General features: G+C 36.2%; 1 protein-coding gene across 2 annotated transcripts in view; it reads right to left on the bottom strand.

Annotated features, from left to right (window-relative positions):
• The window catches only part of COL4A5 (collagen type IV alpha 5 chain), a 324,804-nt gene that overhangs the window by 2,529 nt on the left and 304,961 nt on the right, over nucleotides 1–17,314 (bottom strand). For both annotated transcript variants that reach the window (XM_024551615.3, XM_053917134.1), the window contains 9 exons: nucleotides 14,915–15,048; nucleotides 11,955–12,027; nucleotides 11,748–11,819; nucleotides 10,847–10,975; nucleotides 9,905–10,003; nucleotides 7,427–7,639; nucleotides 3,005–3,182; nucleotides 998–1,112; nucleotides 478–650 (listed from right to left, as the gene is read on the bottom strand). In XM_024551615.3, the coding sequence (XP_024407383.2) occupies nucleotides 478–650; nucleotides 998–1,112; nucleotides 3,005–3,182; nucleotides 7,427–7,639; nucleotides 9,905–10,003; nucleotides 10,847–10,975; nucleotides 11,748–11,819; nucleotides 11,955–12,027; nucleotides 14,915–15,048 (1,186 nt within the window). The remainder of the gene's footprint in view (nucleotides 1–477; nucleotides 651–997; nucleotides 1,113–3,004; nucleotides 3,183–7,426; nucleotides 7,640–9,904; nucleotides 10,004–10,846; nucleotides 10,976–11,747; nucleotides 11,820–11,954; nucleotides 12,028–14,914; nucleotides 15,049–17,314) is intronic.

Here is a 17,314-nt window from a genome sequence, read left to right as displayed (position 1 = left end):
GATAATACATAAGAAAATATTAAGTAACAATTCAAAAAAAACGTACATGTGTTATATACATGGTCTCACTAATTTAAATGTTGGATGAGAGGCTTGAAAACACCCTAGGAAAAGATAGTTTATTGGACTGAGAGAGGTAACAGAGATCATAGTTTCAATTCCTGGGATTGCCTCAACCTAACGGAACAGCTACTCACATGTTATTGAGCAAATCACATAACCCTTTATGGCTTTGCCTGTTTTGCTATTGAAGAATTACAACCAAGCCATCTCAAACCGGAGGTATACACTACTAGCTAAGTTTGTTTTTCTGATCTGAGACAAGTATATGAGGAGAACAAGCAAGAATAAAGGACACAGTCTACTAAGTTTTTAAGATTTGTTGAGTATAAACCATCCATGAATCGTCTCTCTTTTCCCTAGCATCTCTGAAGGAAGCTGAAGACCTAAAGTAAACTAAAGCCATAAGCACCTTACCTGAACATGTCTGATACATCTACAGTTGCCAGCCAAAAGCTGTAGGAATTGGCATAGTAGTTGCAGGTACCTCGCCCATGGCATTCAATGAAGGGCGCTGAACGAAACTCTTCCAAGCAAGAACCAGGGGAGGCCAGGGCTTGACCTGACCCCTCTGCCCCAGCACTTGTGTGCTGTAAAAGACAAGAAAATGTGCCACAATACCCATGTGCATACCTTAGTGAATACTCAAATATATGTGCTGAACTTGGCCAAAAATTCAAATCCAGTGAAGTAACTAGGGCCACGGGTAAGAGAATAATACCCACACCAAGGGTAGTCAACAACAACAACAAAAAACCAGGCAGATTATAAAAGCATGTTCTAAAAATGTGTGAAGGGGAACACAGTGCTTGGACAGAACCTATTTGAAATCAAGCTTCTTACTATGAAAATGACAGAGATTTTTCATATTGGGAAGAAATGTTGATACGATGGACAGTCAGCTATGATGACGAAGACAAGGAAGAATGTTTCATACCATCATGAAGGAATAACCAATCCAGAGAGAATCCCATCCCTGAGGACAACGGGGAATCTGGATGGTCTGACTGTGAACTGCAATCACCACAGCTGGAGCTTCACACACTGCACATCTAGTAAGGGAAAGGGAGAGGGAACACAATCTACAAAGTGAGTATATGGGATATAGCAGTCCTTCTTTGGAAGCCATCCTGGTATAGAAGCTCAGTACAGTGTCTTAAATGCTCAGAAAAGGAAGAGAAATTGAACTTTGAGAATTGCTTTTGCATAAGCTCTGTCTTCCAATATACATAGCAAAATTATAAATAATAACTGTAAGCTTTTTTCAAGAAACTAAAGAATCACTGCTTTAGCATTTTCATTTTTTGCTCTTCCCTAAATTCACACTTGCTATAGTCAATGCCATAACTGCTGTAGGAGTTTGGCTTAGTGTATTGCACACAGTGCTTGCTGACAAAGTGCCCAACTGGAAGATGGACATTCAGTAATGCTGAAACTGTGGTAAGAACAATGCCTGGTAAACTACAAAAAGACAAGAAACACCACTTTCTTAACTCTCACCCATTATTTTTGGTCCAAAGGTCCAATGGTCTTAACCGTTTGGTCTATTGGGGAATACACTACATATACCCAGAATGCTGGGAAGGTACCCAGGCACTTGGAGATGGGGCTTAAATCTAAAAAATCAAGTAAAACAGTAACAGTGTAAATACAGCGGAGTCTACCAAATCTTTAATAAAGTACAAGAGTGGACCTTTTGAAATAGTGAACCAAACTGGCAAAGTTTATCTACAATACAGGGAATACCTTTAGGGGACCTTTCATTCCTAAGAGTTGGAATGGACAAAAATCAAAAAAGTAAATTCCCAAAGGATATGAGTAAATGTATTTTAAAAGGGCATGATGCATTTGCTACTGAGAGAGGCTGGACTAGATTTAACCTTTATATTCAAGGTAAAAAGAAAAAAAAAAACCTAGACTTTCCAGTGAGTTATCCTTTATACTTGATTCCTAGATAAATTAGGTTATGATCAGAATGAAAATGGCAATATCTAATATGCCTAGGAGATCAAGTTAAACTAGGGTTTTAACCTGAAAAAACTTTAGAAAACCTCTCTTAATGGTACCACTCCCCTTTTAGTTACTAATGCGCCAAACTTCAGCTATCATTTACTTCCTCCTTCCCATAGCTCATCGACTGCCAAATCATATCTTATCCTATTGAAGTGCTACATGTCCCCAATTTAGACTTCTAATCTGCTCCTACCAGGATTTTAGTAATACCTTCAATCTAGTTGATCTCTCTACCTCAGGCTATCTCCTCTATAATCCATGTTACACACCAAAGGTTCTGCATTCTTCCCTAAAATGAATGTCAAAAAATCTTCAGGGATCTTTATCACATACCAAATAAAATCCAAACTAAAATCAGACACTGAAAGTCTGCTACCATCTGGGTTCAAGCTAACTATCCAATCTTTCCTTTCCCTATGCAACCTTTACAAACCACATTCTAAATACATCAATCTGATACCTAGTCCTATGTTCTCTGTCTCTTATGTCATTCCCCATTATAACTGCCTGTGTCTCAAGTCCTTCCCATCCTTCCAAGACTAACCAGTTCAAAACACATTTCTTCCATATAGTCACCCAAGATTTCTCCAGTTAAATTAAATATCACTTTACTTATGCTTTCAGAACATTTTCATTAAATCTATTGTAGCACTTAGCTGAAGCCTAATATATATTAAATTAATTTATGTATATTTGCCTAATGACTAGACTAGACTGTAAGCTCTTTGTATATTATACTATGCCTATCATGGGCCTGGTCAAAATGGATCAACGATAAAAAGGAATCAAACTAAATACTGAATTGAAATAAACACACTTCTACCCTACTTAATCTTGGAGAAGTATGATCAGATTATTAGATTTGGACTCATTTCTGACTAGCTAAACTAATTGGGGATTGGAACAAGTCAAAGTTATACCAATGTCTCACCGACTAATGAATGGCTGAATGCTCTGGCCCTTCAGGGGCTCCATGTTCATTGGCATGGACTCTGGAGTAGAGAGCCAGTAAGAATAGTCATTTCTTGAAGCAAAGTTACAAATGTTGTTGATGTTGCAGAACATGAAAGGCATGGTACTGAAATGATGAAGGCAGCTGCCAGCTGTCCCTAGAAACAATTGTGGAGAAAAGATGAAGAACTACATCATGATGCCACTTTAATTTCTTCTAAAAAAGTAACAACCTTTCAAAAAAAAACTTGCCCATATTTCTTAGATAATAAATGTACAGGGGTGGGCAAAAGTAGGTTTATAGTTTTGAACACATGAAACAGTGTTTATTCTTGTATTATTATTTGTTAATTGTTGCATTATTTTTCATATGAACAACTGTAAAACTACTTTTGTCAACTCTGATACTTTAATTCTTCAATTATACGATGCATATTTACTTAAATTTTAACATTTCTAAAATCAGGATATATCTTAAAATTTATGTAGACATTTATTGTGGTAACTCATCATGTGTTCCCCAACACTGTTTTTAAATGAGTGGTTTGTTGGGGAAAGTTAGGGTGGTGGCATAGGTAAACACAGTTCACTTCCTCACACAACCACATCAAAATTATAACTAAATTATAGAAAACCATCATTCATAACTGACAGAAATTGAGATGAATGGAAGTGCTACAACTATGGAATAAAAGAAGAAACCACATTAACACTGGTTGGAGGGGCGGAAACACAGAAAGGGTTGGCCCCACACCCATGTGTGACAGATAAAAATCAGGAGGGATATCTTGGGATTGAGGGGTCCCAACCCCACACAAGACTCTTCAGCCCAGTACTTCAGTGCCAGGAAACTAAGTCCATAATTTCTCGCTTTAAAAACCAGCACAGATTGAGGCTGTGGAAGACAGAAACTGCTAGATTCCCAAGCAGGTCCTCTTAAAGGGCCCATGCATGGACAAAACTCCAGAAAAAGAAATAAACAAAGTGGAGATAAGCAATCTACCAGATGTAGAGTCCAAAACACTGGTTATAAGGATGCTCAAGGAACTTAGTGAAGACTTCAACACCATATAAAAGATCCAGTCAGAAATTAAGGATAAACTAACTGAAATAAAGAAGAGTTTACAGGGAAACAACAGTAGAGTGAATGAAACCGAGAAACAGATCAATGATTTGGAACATAAGGAACTGAAAAACAACCAATCAGAACAATACGATGCAAAAAGAATTTAAAAAAAAAATGAAGATAGTTGCCTATCTTCAAGGCAACTTGAAGATAGTGGACCTCTTCAAGTTGCCTATGGGACAACTTGAAGAGGTCCACCATTTGCACAATAGGAGTGCCAGAAAACGACAAGAAAGAGTAAGAAATTAGAAATCTATTTGAGAAAATAGTGAAAGAAAACTTTCCTAATTTGGTGAAGAAAATAGATGTGTAAGTCCAGGCAGCACAGAGAATCCCAGTGATGAAGGATGCTAAGAGGCCCACTCCAAGACACATCATAGTTAAAATGTTAAAGGTCGTCCTGGCTGGTTGGCTTAGTGGATTGAGTGTTGGCCTGTGAAACAAAGGGTGGCCGGTTCGATTCCCAGTCAGGACACATGCCTGGGTTGTGGGCCAAGTCCCCAGTAAGGGGTGCGTGAGAAGCAACCACACATAGGTGTTTCTCTCCCTCTCTTTCTCCTTCCCTTCCCCTCTGTCTAAAAATAAATAAAAATTTAAAAAGTGTCAAAGGTTAAACACAAAGAGAAAATCTTAAAAGCAGGAAGAGAAAAGAAGTTAGTTACATACAAGGGAGTTCCCATAAGACTGTCAGCTGATTTCTGAAAGGAACTTTGCAGGCCAGAAGGGATTGGTGAGAAATATTCAAAGTCATTAAAAGCAGGGACCTATAGCCAAGATTGCTCTACCAAGTAAAGCTATCACTTAGAATCGAAGGGCAGATAAAGAGCTTCCCAGACCAAAAAACCAACCAACCAACAAACAAAAACTGAAGGAGTTCATCACCTAACCATTATTATAAGAAATGTTAAAGGAACTTACTTTAAAAAAAGTAGATCAAAACTATGAACAATAAAATGACAATAAACACATACCTATCAACAACTGATCTAGAAACAAACTTCAAACAAGAACAGAGACAGAATCATGGAACATTTTGTTGGCTGCCAGATGGGAGGGGCATGTGGCAGAATGGGTGAGAGGTGAGGGGATTAAAAAGTACAAATAGGTAGTTACAAAATAGCCATGGGGATGTAAAGTACAGTGTAGGAAGGGTAGTAGCCAAAGAACTTATACTCATGACCCATGGACATGAACAATGGTGGGGGGATTGTCTGAGGGAGTGGGGCTGCTGGGTGGACAGGGGTATAGGGGGAAAAACTGGGACAACTGTAGTAGCATAATCAATAAAATATAATTTAAACAATAAAAAAAGAAAAACAAATGGATTTAGAATTGATAGATATTATATTCAATTCTTATCTCCAAGAGTTTCTGAGTGTATGGCTTTGACTATATCACTTAACCTCTTAGCTAGTTTATTTGTGTATAAAATGGAAAAAAAACCCTGTCCTACATCTTTCTTGATCATAGTTGTGATGATCAAGTTAGAAATAAATATGATAGTGCTTTATAATTATAAAGTAATTTAAAAATACAACTAATTATCATTGCCTTATTAGAGACAGAGCTGGAAAAATCCTTTTAATAATCCAATACAGACAATGTATTTATTTGACAAAGTGGTTGTTTCTTTAACATCAAAGCTATAACTGTTTCTAATCTTTGCTTAGCCATCAAGATATTTCCAATTTGATACTTGTGTGAGCTCTAGCAGAGACTCTGCAATCAGGATCAACCTTGGGATCTTGAGCACCATCTGGGTCTTCCTATGTCTGAGGTCCTTCCCAGTCAGGGCCAGCTTGCAGCCTCAAAGTCTGAATGCATAGGATGATAGCCCTTGTTTGACCGAATGCATGTATTTTGACAGGTTATAGTGACATAGTAGATAGCAGATCCCATTTTCTCTTTGCATTTCTCTTATATTTTTAAATTTCATGGTGCTCAAACACTTCTAATGCTTCCCATTGACTTGCTAGGTTAAAAATTTAAAGTATGTAAGATTGGTTATGGGTATAAGTCAGATTGTGATGATGAAGACAGAATGAACTAAAAGGATATTAATTTCAGGAGAAAATAATATAGACAATTATGTAAAATATGAGAGTACATTCAAAAGGAACATTTGTTGATTGTAAAATTAGAAAAAGAAGATGTTGCATAAAGGATGCAAAAGAGGGAAGGAAAAGTAGCAGAGGAAAGATGAGAAGGAGAAGAAAAGAAGAGGGAGAAGAAAGGTGGGTAAATTCCCATTTTATTTGGCTTCAAAAAATGACCTGTGACTATTGTCTTTCATGTAAGTGGATGTGTTTTCTCTGGTCAGCCAGAACTGCCAGGCAGGTGTGGCCATATGCCCTGAGAACATGGTTAGCAAAGGAGACCCCTGGAGGCCTCTGTTGCTACAGAACTGTTTTCACAGAATGGCACAGCTAAAGAGACCTCAGCAGGCCTCTTACCACAAAGACTCCAGAAACTGGGAACCCAAAATATCTTGGAGGCAAAGGAGATAGTGATCCCAAAAATAGGCAGCCCCAGGTCAAACAATAGGGCCCCAAAATCTAAAGCGAAAATTCTGCGAAACAAAATCTTGGGGATTGAAAGAGATCTTAGGAGTCATCCACTCAAGCTGCATCCCATTCTGCACTGTACACCCCAGTGCTGAGAAGATGCATGGGAACACATTAAATGAAGTCAATTTTATATGTTAATGTGATACTTTATATAGCTTTAAACTACTCTGATAATACTGTATACAGTTAAGAAACTTATTTTAGGGACTATAAACTGGGATAATTAAGCAATGACCTTACTGTCTTTGATCTAGAAAGCAAGATTCTCTTCAGATCCTATCTTTCCACTTGATGAAGACTAGTGTCAAGGAAGAGGAAACTATCTCCCATTAGTTATAACACTGCCCACTCAAGCAGCTGCTATACTGTAGAGAACCCAGGCAATCTGTTTCCTTAATAACTAACAAAAACAAATTTGGCCCTTTACAAAATGCCTTATTTTAGGCCAAGAATGTGGGAAAAATACAATGAAGATTAAAAACAAGAACTGTACCTCACAGTAGGCCAATTAATGTTTTAGGTTTAAAGTTAGATAGTATTTATTTTGAACTCACAGTGAATATATTCAGCTGCCCTTGACATGGTCTTCAATTTGGAAGCCCCAAAGTAATAGAGAGATGTACTTTGGCCAAGGCTACTCTATAATACAATAGGATTTTCAAAACAAAAACAAAGTATGTAGTAAGAAATAAGATGCTAATTATCTCACCCAAGTCTTGACCGTGAGCTCTTTTATTTCCTTGTACATATAAGAGAGAAAAGCCTTCATAAATCTGGACAGTTCCCTGTGGGCACTGTGGTGCATCTGTTGTCTGGCTGTGACGTGTGATGAGGAATCCATGAGTAATAGAAGAAGTTCCAGGGGGTCCTGGGGGACCTTGCAATCCATCAGGCCCAGGGGGGCCATCCAAACCACGGGTACCTATTTCCATGGAATCATCAGCATGTCAGATTAAGTAAGCTCTGATCCACCATTATGTTTGTTGACAAACTGTTATGACCTCATTTGACTAGGTAATTTAGTCAATATTTATAGTCTCTATAAAAGCACTGTCAAATATCATTTGTTTGGAGATAAATGAAATATGGCTCCTGCCTCAAAGATATATATATGAATTTAAATTTTATATGTATATATGTATATACATATAAAATCCTGAAATTGGTTGATGACATGAGACACTAAATAAATACCAGGTAAATGGAATATTAGATGGGAAGAAGTGATGTTTATTTAGGGAGTCTGTGTGTTATCTAGTCTTTTGTTGCACTAAAGGAATCCAAACTCCATGACAAAATTTCCACTTGCTGTTTTGTTCCCCAACAAGAAAGGAGGGGTGTCGTTGTCATTAGTCTGCCAGATTCAGTGCTAAAAAACATTTTCCTGTGGATCTGTCTTGGGAATTATTCTCAGGCATACCTGTTTGTTTAGAGAATAGGCAGGGCACTCTAAAGAAGCCTTTTAAAAATGTCTACTTTCAGGTTCCCTTTCTCCGCTTAGCCTCTTGACTTGAGGTACTTTTAAAATTCTCTTTATATACAAGTTTTTGGCCAGTGTGTGTATAGATTTTGATTTTGGGGAAACTTCATAGCAATATCCTTGTGATGAAGATGACACTAAGTTGTTTATCCCCTGGAAATACAGTTAATGAAATGGCAGGATGTTGGTTCTAGAAGGCCGTAAGTATCATCACTCTGCCTTGTTGCCACAATATTTTTGCCAGTACAAACTCTTTATGTTTATATTATTTAGAGTTATATTTTTATTATCTAGAGTTGCTAACACATGTTATTAATACATTTCACTCCTGCTCCCAATTCTAGACCTAGACACAGACGACCACTATTATGCTTTCTCCATAGATTTGCTTTTTGGAATATTTCACACTGAAACACAATATAGGGCCTTTTGTGATTATTGTTTTACATTTAGCTTAATGTTTCAACAGTTTGTACCTGGTGGAGCATTTATCAGTACTTCCTTCTTTTCATGGCTTAATAATGTTCCGCCATACAAATGTAATGCATTTTCTTTATCCATCCATCAGTTGATGACATTTCTTAAATTTATTCCTAAGTATTTTGTTGTTATGTTATTGTATGTGTAATTTGTCTTAATTTCATTATTACATTGTTCATTGTTAATGTGAAGAAACAAATTGTATATATATATATGCACACACATACACACTTCTCTTATATCCTGCAACCTTGCTGAACTGATTAATTGGCTCTAATAATTTTTTGTGTGGATTCTCTAGGGAATGCTATATGTAAGATTATGCCTTCTGTAAATACAAATAATTTTACTCCTTTTCAAGTTTGTATGTCTTTTTCCCCCTTTTCTTTCTTAGTTGCCCTGGCTAGAACCTCCAGTACAATGTTGAATAGAAGTGATAATTGCAGACATACTGTCTATTTCTGAACTTATGGGGAAAGCTTTCAATGGTTAGCCATTGAATAAGTATAAAAATAACTGGCATTTTCATAGATGCCCTTTAACAGGTAAGGGATTTCTGTAGGGTGTGTTTATTATAAAAAGCTGTTAGATCTTTGCCAAATATTAAAAATATTGGGTTTATAATATTTTATTTCTATTTTAGCTACCTTTAGTATATTTTTATTACAAAACTGAATCAAATTATTTTTGGAAGTAGGTGGAGTACTGATTGGAAATCTAGTAGATATCAATACAATATTATCAGGAGCACCTATTAATGAGTGACCGCAAATGTATGCATATCAATTTGTCATCCTAGTATAAGAAGGCTCTATGACTCTCAAAACCATGGAGATTGCTTAAACTTTGCAACTGTATTTACTGCATTTAATAATGGAAATTGTACTCTATTGCAATATTTTCAAATGTGGAGGATTCACAATAGTTTCAAGATAGTCACAGGATACATATTAAAAATGATCAGAACAGATAAATACAGCAAGTACCTGGGACATCCCCATTTTAAGAAAGAGCTGAGTTTTCCAGTGCTCTAAACATATAAATACAGACCATCTTTCTATGCTTCTCTTATACTGGCAAATCTCCTTGTATCTATTCCCCAGCAACAGATTCACCAGCTAGCAGCACTCTCTCAAGAGGAGCTCTCACAGCTACTTGGAGGCTATGTATCCAGACACTTCCAAGACTTAAAGAATAGTATCAGCAGCAGTGTTATAGTTGTCGCACCTGGCTGGCCTGGCAGACCTGGGTCTCCTTTACGCCCTCTTGCCCCATCAAAGCCAGGGAGTCCATTGCGTCCAGGATCTCCTGGAGGGCCAATTGGACCTACAAGGGAAAAAGAAGGTTTACAAATGTAAGGAAAACAATTCAACATCCAGACAGATCTAGGAGACTTAAGGTCCTTGAAGTCAATGAACTCATAATCTGGTTTCGTCTTTAATCAAGATACATGAAGGAATAGCTCAAACTCAGGACAAAGGAAGTAGACAAGGATTTAGTATTAGTTTTAAACAACCCGTTTGCCTCTGTGGAGATTCCCATACTATGACAGTTGTGTTCTCTTTGCCTTCAAAACAAGATTGGAGTACAAGATGCAACTTTTTTTTTATCTATCCCACCATAAATAAGGTTGTTACTGCCTGGTACCTTTTATTTATGGAAAGACTGCAACTCAATCACTTGTTAAGAGAGAAAGACTAAAATTAGTTTCTAGATTTTTTTAGAATCAAAGTTGTCTGTAAGCATGGAGTCAAATGGCCAACTACACAGGGTTTAGTTCTAAAATAATGAAGCCTCACAGTGGGGAACTAATGGCCCATCAAATCAGCCTTCTATCCTTCTGGCAGTTGGGATAGAAGCAGCAGATCTTAAATGCAAATTAATTTCATTATAGTGTTTTATACAATATTAACCTAATCACTCAAATTAGAATACCCAGAGGAGCTGGAAGAAATTGGACTGGGACTAAAGGAAGTTAGGACATGATAAATTGAAATTTCAAAATAAAAAACAAAAACCAAAAACAAAAGGAAATGGAACCTGTGGTGGTCTAGTATTCTATCAGTTGTTGGCATTCCTATTGTCAGAGACAAACTCTGACAAGTGAAAGGAGAATCAGGGAAATGTTCTCAAATAGATAAGGCTTAAAAAGAAGATCTACAAAGGTACCTGGTAATCCTTGAGGTCCTGGTAGTCCTGGTAGACCTTTAAATCCAGGCTGGCCTGGGACCCCTGGTGGACCAGCATCTCCTTTGATTACAATACTCTGACCTGAAGGACCAGGTAATCCAGGGGGACCTAAAAGTCAAAAGACACAAATTTAAAGGTAGGGAAGACAAAGTTTAGAAGGAATGGATGCCAAAGTGACCTAAGGCTAGAATAAGAACTGGTATGAGAGAAACAAGTTACATGTATGGAGCTGCTGTCATGTTCAACAGAAATCTGTTTGGGAAAAATATCATTATCTACCCAGAAGACTGAAAAAATAAAATTTTATTAGGGTCAGTGGAAAAATTAGACATATTGTCCCTATTTCAAGCTTTGAAGAATAACTGTCTACTAGAAAGAATAATTCATTTCAAATCTGTGAACGTTGGTGTTAGGAGAATACAATTCTATTTCCCGACAAGTCCATTCTAATTCTTACATCATTTGCAGTTTTTATTTGTTGAACTTGTCAAGGGAACCACTGAACCAATAGAATCAGCAAAAAACAAAACAAAACAAAACAAAAAACCTATTTTCATATTAAAACATACTTGTGTGACTTGCTCGTGTGGTCTGTTCAATTGAATATGTCAAAGTTCATATAATAGGCAATAAGAAAATCTAAGTGAAGCATTCTTGGCGGTCCTGCAACTATCTTAAATATAAAGGTCTGCTCTCAATATTATATTAATAAAATACAGAATTTGAGAGATTAGTAAATAGAGGGAGAATCCTATCTATTTCCCCTCAGTTCTTGGGGGCTAAGACTCTGAAAGTTTGGTATAAAGAAGGAATGCAAACTTCCAAATTCTTCAATGCATTTAAGTATCAGGTATAAACTAGCTTCAAGAGTAAGAATTACCTGGGGGCCCAATAAGTCCTGGATCTCCATCAGGGCCAGTTGAACCAGGCAGCCCACTGGGTCCTTTCATGCCTGCAAAAAAGGTACATGCAATTGCACAGTAAAGCACCAGGACCACAGTCTTTTCTGAGCCAAGTCAGAAAATGGGTAGCTTGTCCCAAATGTGTTTAATGTAAAGGAGGAACATCAAAACACCCCTTCAAATACCTGGAAATCCTGGAACACCAGGGAGACCAGGATCTCCTTTCATTCCATTGAGACCTGGCCGGCCAGGATTACCCTGAATAAATAAAACAATTAATTTTAGAGAAAAAATTGGGGGAGGGTTTAGAATGAGGATAAAAGTGGTGTTGCATAGTGATTTATAGCACTGGCTCTAGAGTCAAACTTCCAGGATTCAAATCCCAATTTTGCCTCTTATTAGCTTGTGTAACCTTGAGTTGACTATTTAACCTCTTTGATTCATAGTTTTCTCACTTATACAGAAAATAATATCCACTTTATGAGGTTGTTTTAAGGATTAAATGAGATAGTTTATATTAAGTACTTAGAAAACTGACTAGCGTATGGTGTGTGCTTAATAAATGATAGCTATTATTTTGTTATCATTAGCAAAGACACTACTTTTTTAGTGTATCTCTGAGATAATAAGTACTTGGATTAGAATCACATGTGCAGAAATGACAACTGAAAGACTTAGCAAAAAATATAGTAGAGCCCATTAATTAACTGGATTTGAGGGCTAAGAAAACTATAGGAAGAAGAGTTGAAAATAAATGTAGAATGAACCTAAAGGAAGAATAAGTGTGAGACAATAAAGCTATTAGTATAAATGAAAAAGGGGCAAGCCTGGAACATAATATTATGCTAAAATGTAAGGAAGTAGAAAAAAAGGGGGAGAGAGGCATGTATGTCAGAAAGACATAGGATCTAGCTTGAAGGGGTTCTCAAATCTAAGACAATTTGAGCATCAAAATAAGTAATGATAGTTTAAAAATTGTAAATCATTAAAAAATAATTTATGAGACCATACTAATAACAAACAGACAATAAATGGAAGAAATTGGATTCTCTCTTACAGTAGGGCTGACTAGTATGTGTAGATAGTGCTAAAGGTTGGAAAATCATTTGCACTATCACACTGTTGATTTGTTGAGACAAAAATCGTAAATAGGTATTAACTCTAAGGGGAGATTTTGGTGAGGAGCAGTATATTTGCATGAACTTAATGTGTGCCTTCCTGTAGTTTTACTTATTAGTTACGAGGAAGAATATTCTAACCATATCGTGGAGAAATCAGATAACAATTTGATGAGGTGATCAAAATTAAGATGACCAATAAGGGGCAGATTAACATCTTCAACCTTCATATCTGAGACGGACAAAAAATCAGTCATGTAGTATTCCAGCTGGGGAAGCAAAATGTGAGGAAACAGCAAACCAAGGAAGGAAAATGCTATTTTTAAAACACAGGAAATGGCTACATTTCTCTAAAAATGTCAAGATCAGGAAGGAAGACAATAGTTTTAAAAACTGTTTCAGATTAAGGAATAATAAAGACATATGACAGTTAAATGCAATGCATGGTTTGGTCTGGATCTTATATTGGAGGAGAAAATACTATAAAGGGCATTACTATGTCACTTGACACACTTGGAATATGTAATGTAGAAATACAAGTATTATATTGACGTTCAATTTTCTGGAGTTCGTAGCTACGCTGTGGTTAATTAAAATTATTTAATCTTAGGAATTTTATGCACTGAAGTGTTTAGTGGTAAAGGGCCATGATGGATACAACTTATTCTCAAATGTTTCAGAGGTCTATTTATAATTATACAACACAACATACATACAGAAATCAAGTGGGGAAAAATGTTAACAATTGGTTCATTTGAATAAATGATACATGGTAGGCTTTTCAACATTTTTGCAATTTTTCTATATGTTTAACATTATTTCCAAATAAAAGTAAGAAAAAGTACAAGTGTAAGAACTGACTTGCACAAAAGAAAACGAGCAGAGCTTGATAATACTAGATTTATAAAATATTGGTATCGAGGAGTCTTGAATCAGGCATATGAACTGGAACTACGTGGGAAATGAATGAGGAGGGAGTAAATACAGAATGAATAAGGACAGAACTAAAACTTGAAGTCCAGGTGTCCAGAAAAATAGTAATATCATGATAAAAACAGGTTAGTTGTTGGAAAACTCTAAGGGACAAAGACTGAGCCTAGCCTGTGTTGGCTGCCAAATCTAATGACAATCCTCCTGAATGACTGAAAGAAACTTTGAGGATCCAGAACTGGAGAGCATTCTGCTAAGTGATATAAGCCAGGTGGTGAAAGACAACTACCATGTGATCTCACCTATAAATGTAACATAGTCAACAAAACAAACAAAATAGAAACAGAGACATGGAAATAAGGAGCAAACTGACAGTGACCAGAGGGGAGGTGGGAAGGGGATATTGGGGAAAGAAAGGGAAGGGACATCAAGGAACATGTATAAAGGGCTCATGGACAAAGAGCAGGGCAGGGGAGGATTGAATGTGGGGGGTGGGTAGGGCAGGGGAAAGTAATGGGAGAAAATGGGGACAACGGTAATTGAATAACAACAAAGAATAATTTAAAAAAAGAAAGTGACTTTCTGGGTCACTCAAACCAAGGTAGAAAGCACATGAATATAGATGGAGGAATATGCCATTATTCTCTTTTCGCAGGTGAAAACAGAAACCCAAAGAATCTATCTGCCTTTCTTATAGACACAAAGCAGAAATATGCAGTAGAGCTAACATTTGACCCTAATACTATCTAATTTCAAAGTCTAAAATATACCCACTCACCATAATTACTTCCTTCTGAGTGTACTCTTCTACATGCAATGCTCTGATATACATGTCTCCTTTTATCAATTTGCTTTCACTAAAATGAAGGTCTCTTAAATCTAAATACTATACGTACCAAAGACCCTTTATCTAGAAGGTAGCAAAGTCCCTTTAGATGGAAGAAGATAGGAAACTTGACATTTTCTTTCTTTATAATTCACCAATGAACTATGCATAGAGGCTTGACCAGTAAATGCTAATTAAAATAATTCAGCATGGAATTCTCATTTTGCTTGAAAACAGCCACATCTATTTCACATCCATTCTCATTTCTTACCTGGAGTCCTGGTGGTCCTTGATCTCCTTTCAAACCAGGCAAACCAGATTGCCCACGTTGACCTGGGTTTCCTTTCTCTCCTTTAATACCTCCATTTCCAGGGAGACCCCAGGGACCTTCTGGACCTGGTAGACCTTGATAATGCACAACAAATGACCACATGTCAGCATAGTGTAAAAGTAGCGTAACTATTATGTAACTACCTATTTGTACTTCTAAATTCCTTCACCTTACCCACGCATCCCCCAACCCACCTTCCATCTGGCAACCACCAAAATGTTCTCTGTATCTATGAGTCTGTTTCTGCTCTGTTTATCTTGATTTTCAGTTGTAAAGTACAGCATAGGGAATATAGTCAATAATATTCTAATAATTGTATATGTTAGATAGGTATGAGACTTATTGGGATGATGACATAGTAAGTTATATAATGTCTAATTATTGGGGTGTGTGCCTGATACTAATATAATATTCTATGTCAACTGTAATTGAAAACTTAAAAAAATATTTAAAAATTAAAAACAATTAAAATAAACATCTTTTCTTCCTATCACCCTGCAATGACCCTTAAAGCCCCTAAGGCAGTTTACCTCATCCCCAGGTCAGAATATCTTATATAACTATTTTTCTTTTCTGTCTCTGAATTTCTCATACATGAGGATCTCTCATGTATGCAGGGTTCCCATACATATGTATGTATTAAATTCAGTTATTTTCTCATTAAAAAAGTAGCATAAAATTTAGGCTTTTAAAATACCAGTCATCTAAATATTATTAGTTTACATGCTGTTGCAAAGGGTATAAGCTCCTTCCTTCTCTCTGCTGTGTAGAATTCCATTGTGTAAATGTACCATAGTTTTTTGATCCCTTGTAGATGAATTCAAAAAAATAAAAAATAAATATTATTAGTTTACAAAATAAAATTCAGACTACATTAAATTACCTAGGACTATGCTGGCCCTGTAATGTAAATTGTGTTGTATTATTTTTGTTATTAACACTGGTTTTCAGACAGTTTTAATTTACATTTTATTATATATTAAATATAGTAAACTTGTAACATTATAATAGAAATTGCATCTATAATCTTTGTTTAAGTGAAAGGAAACAGACATCACAGGGCACTGTTTTAAAATTTGAACATTCATCAGAATCCCAAGGATGGCCTGTTAAAACAGACTCCTGGGCCCAACCTCAAGAGTTTTCGATTCTGTGAGGCTGGGGAGGGCCTAGGAATTTGCATTCTAGCTAGTGCCCTGTACATATACAAGCGCCCTGTAGCTAAAGCTTCTGGTTCTTCTGGACCATATTTTCAGAATCATTGTTACAGAGCAATCAGGTATTCAAGCTACTTGTGTCAATGTGATTAAAATCAAATTGCTTCATTGGAAGTAGTTACTTTTATTCAGCTTTTAAAAAAGATATTATTTATTTATTTTTAGAGAGTGGAAGGGAGGGAGAAAGAGAGGGAGAGAAACATCAATGTGTGGTTGCCTTTTGTGCGCCCCTCACCAGGGACCTGGCCCACAACCCAGGCATGTGCCCTGACGGAATCAAATCAGCGACCTTATGGTTCACAGGCTGGTGCTCAATCCACTGAGCCACACCAGCCAGGGTTTTTATTCAGCTTTTATTACTATGCAATTAAGATAGTAATTTAAGCAAACTGTTCAATTTCATTTTAGTGACATGCTTAATACATGAGAATAGGTTAAAATGTCAGAAATTAATTGATTTAATATTATACTTTATAATTTAAAAATATTTTCATATTCTTTACATTTTAAATGTTTCTGAAAAATAAAGAATTCTGCATATATCTTGTGAATAAATAAAATAATTTAAAATGGAATTTTGCTAAGCTCTTTTGTTTCTGTTTCACCTTTCCTTTCTAAATTAAAGATATGTCCACTAAGCAACAAAGGAGATGTTATCAATAGCCACATATTTTATTCACTAGGTGGGATATAGCTGTTGTTGCTTGCAGAGTGCTAAGCAGTGGCTGAGGATGAAAGTAAGTAGACCTGCCTTAAAAAAATAATTATAAAGCTCTAAATAACAAAAAGCCAATAGTTAGCACTTCCACCTTCTCTCTCTTCTAGTAACCTTATTTTTTCTTTAGTTTCAATAAAAAAAGGAAGATACGTAGGACATACCATAGGCATGTGAATTTAGAATACTGACTTCATGCTTACATATGGACAAAGGGTTATCTTTTTATTGAGGCAAAATTGGTATGTAATATTATGTAAGTTTCAGGTGTACAATATTGTAATTTGATATCTGCATATACTACTAATTTATTAACGACAAGAGTCTAGTTGTCATCCTTCACAAAGGGTCATTTTTTTTTAATGAGAAATAACATTTGAACTTTAGTTCCTTTTCCAAAACTCTTGA

Source organism: Desmodus rotundus, chromosome X (assembly GCF_022682495.2).
Source record: "Desmodus rotundus isolate HL8 chromosome X, HLdesRot8A.1, whole genome shotgun sequence".
NCBI lineage: Eukaryota > Metazoa > Chordata > Mammalia > Chiroptera > Phyllostomidae > Desmodus > Desmodus rotundus.
Note: the sequence above shows the minus strand (reverse complement) of the source record. Positions and strands in the feature narration are given on the sequence as shown.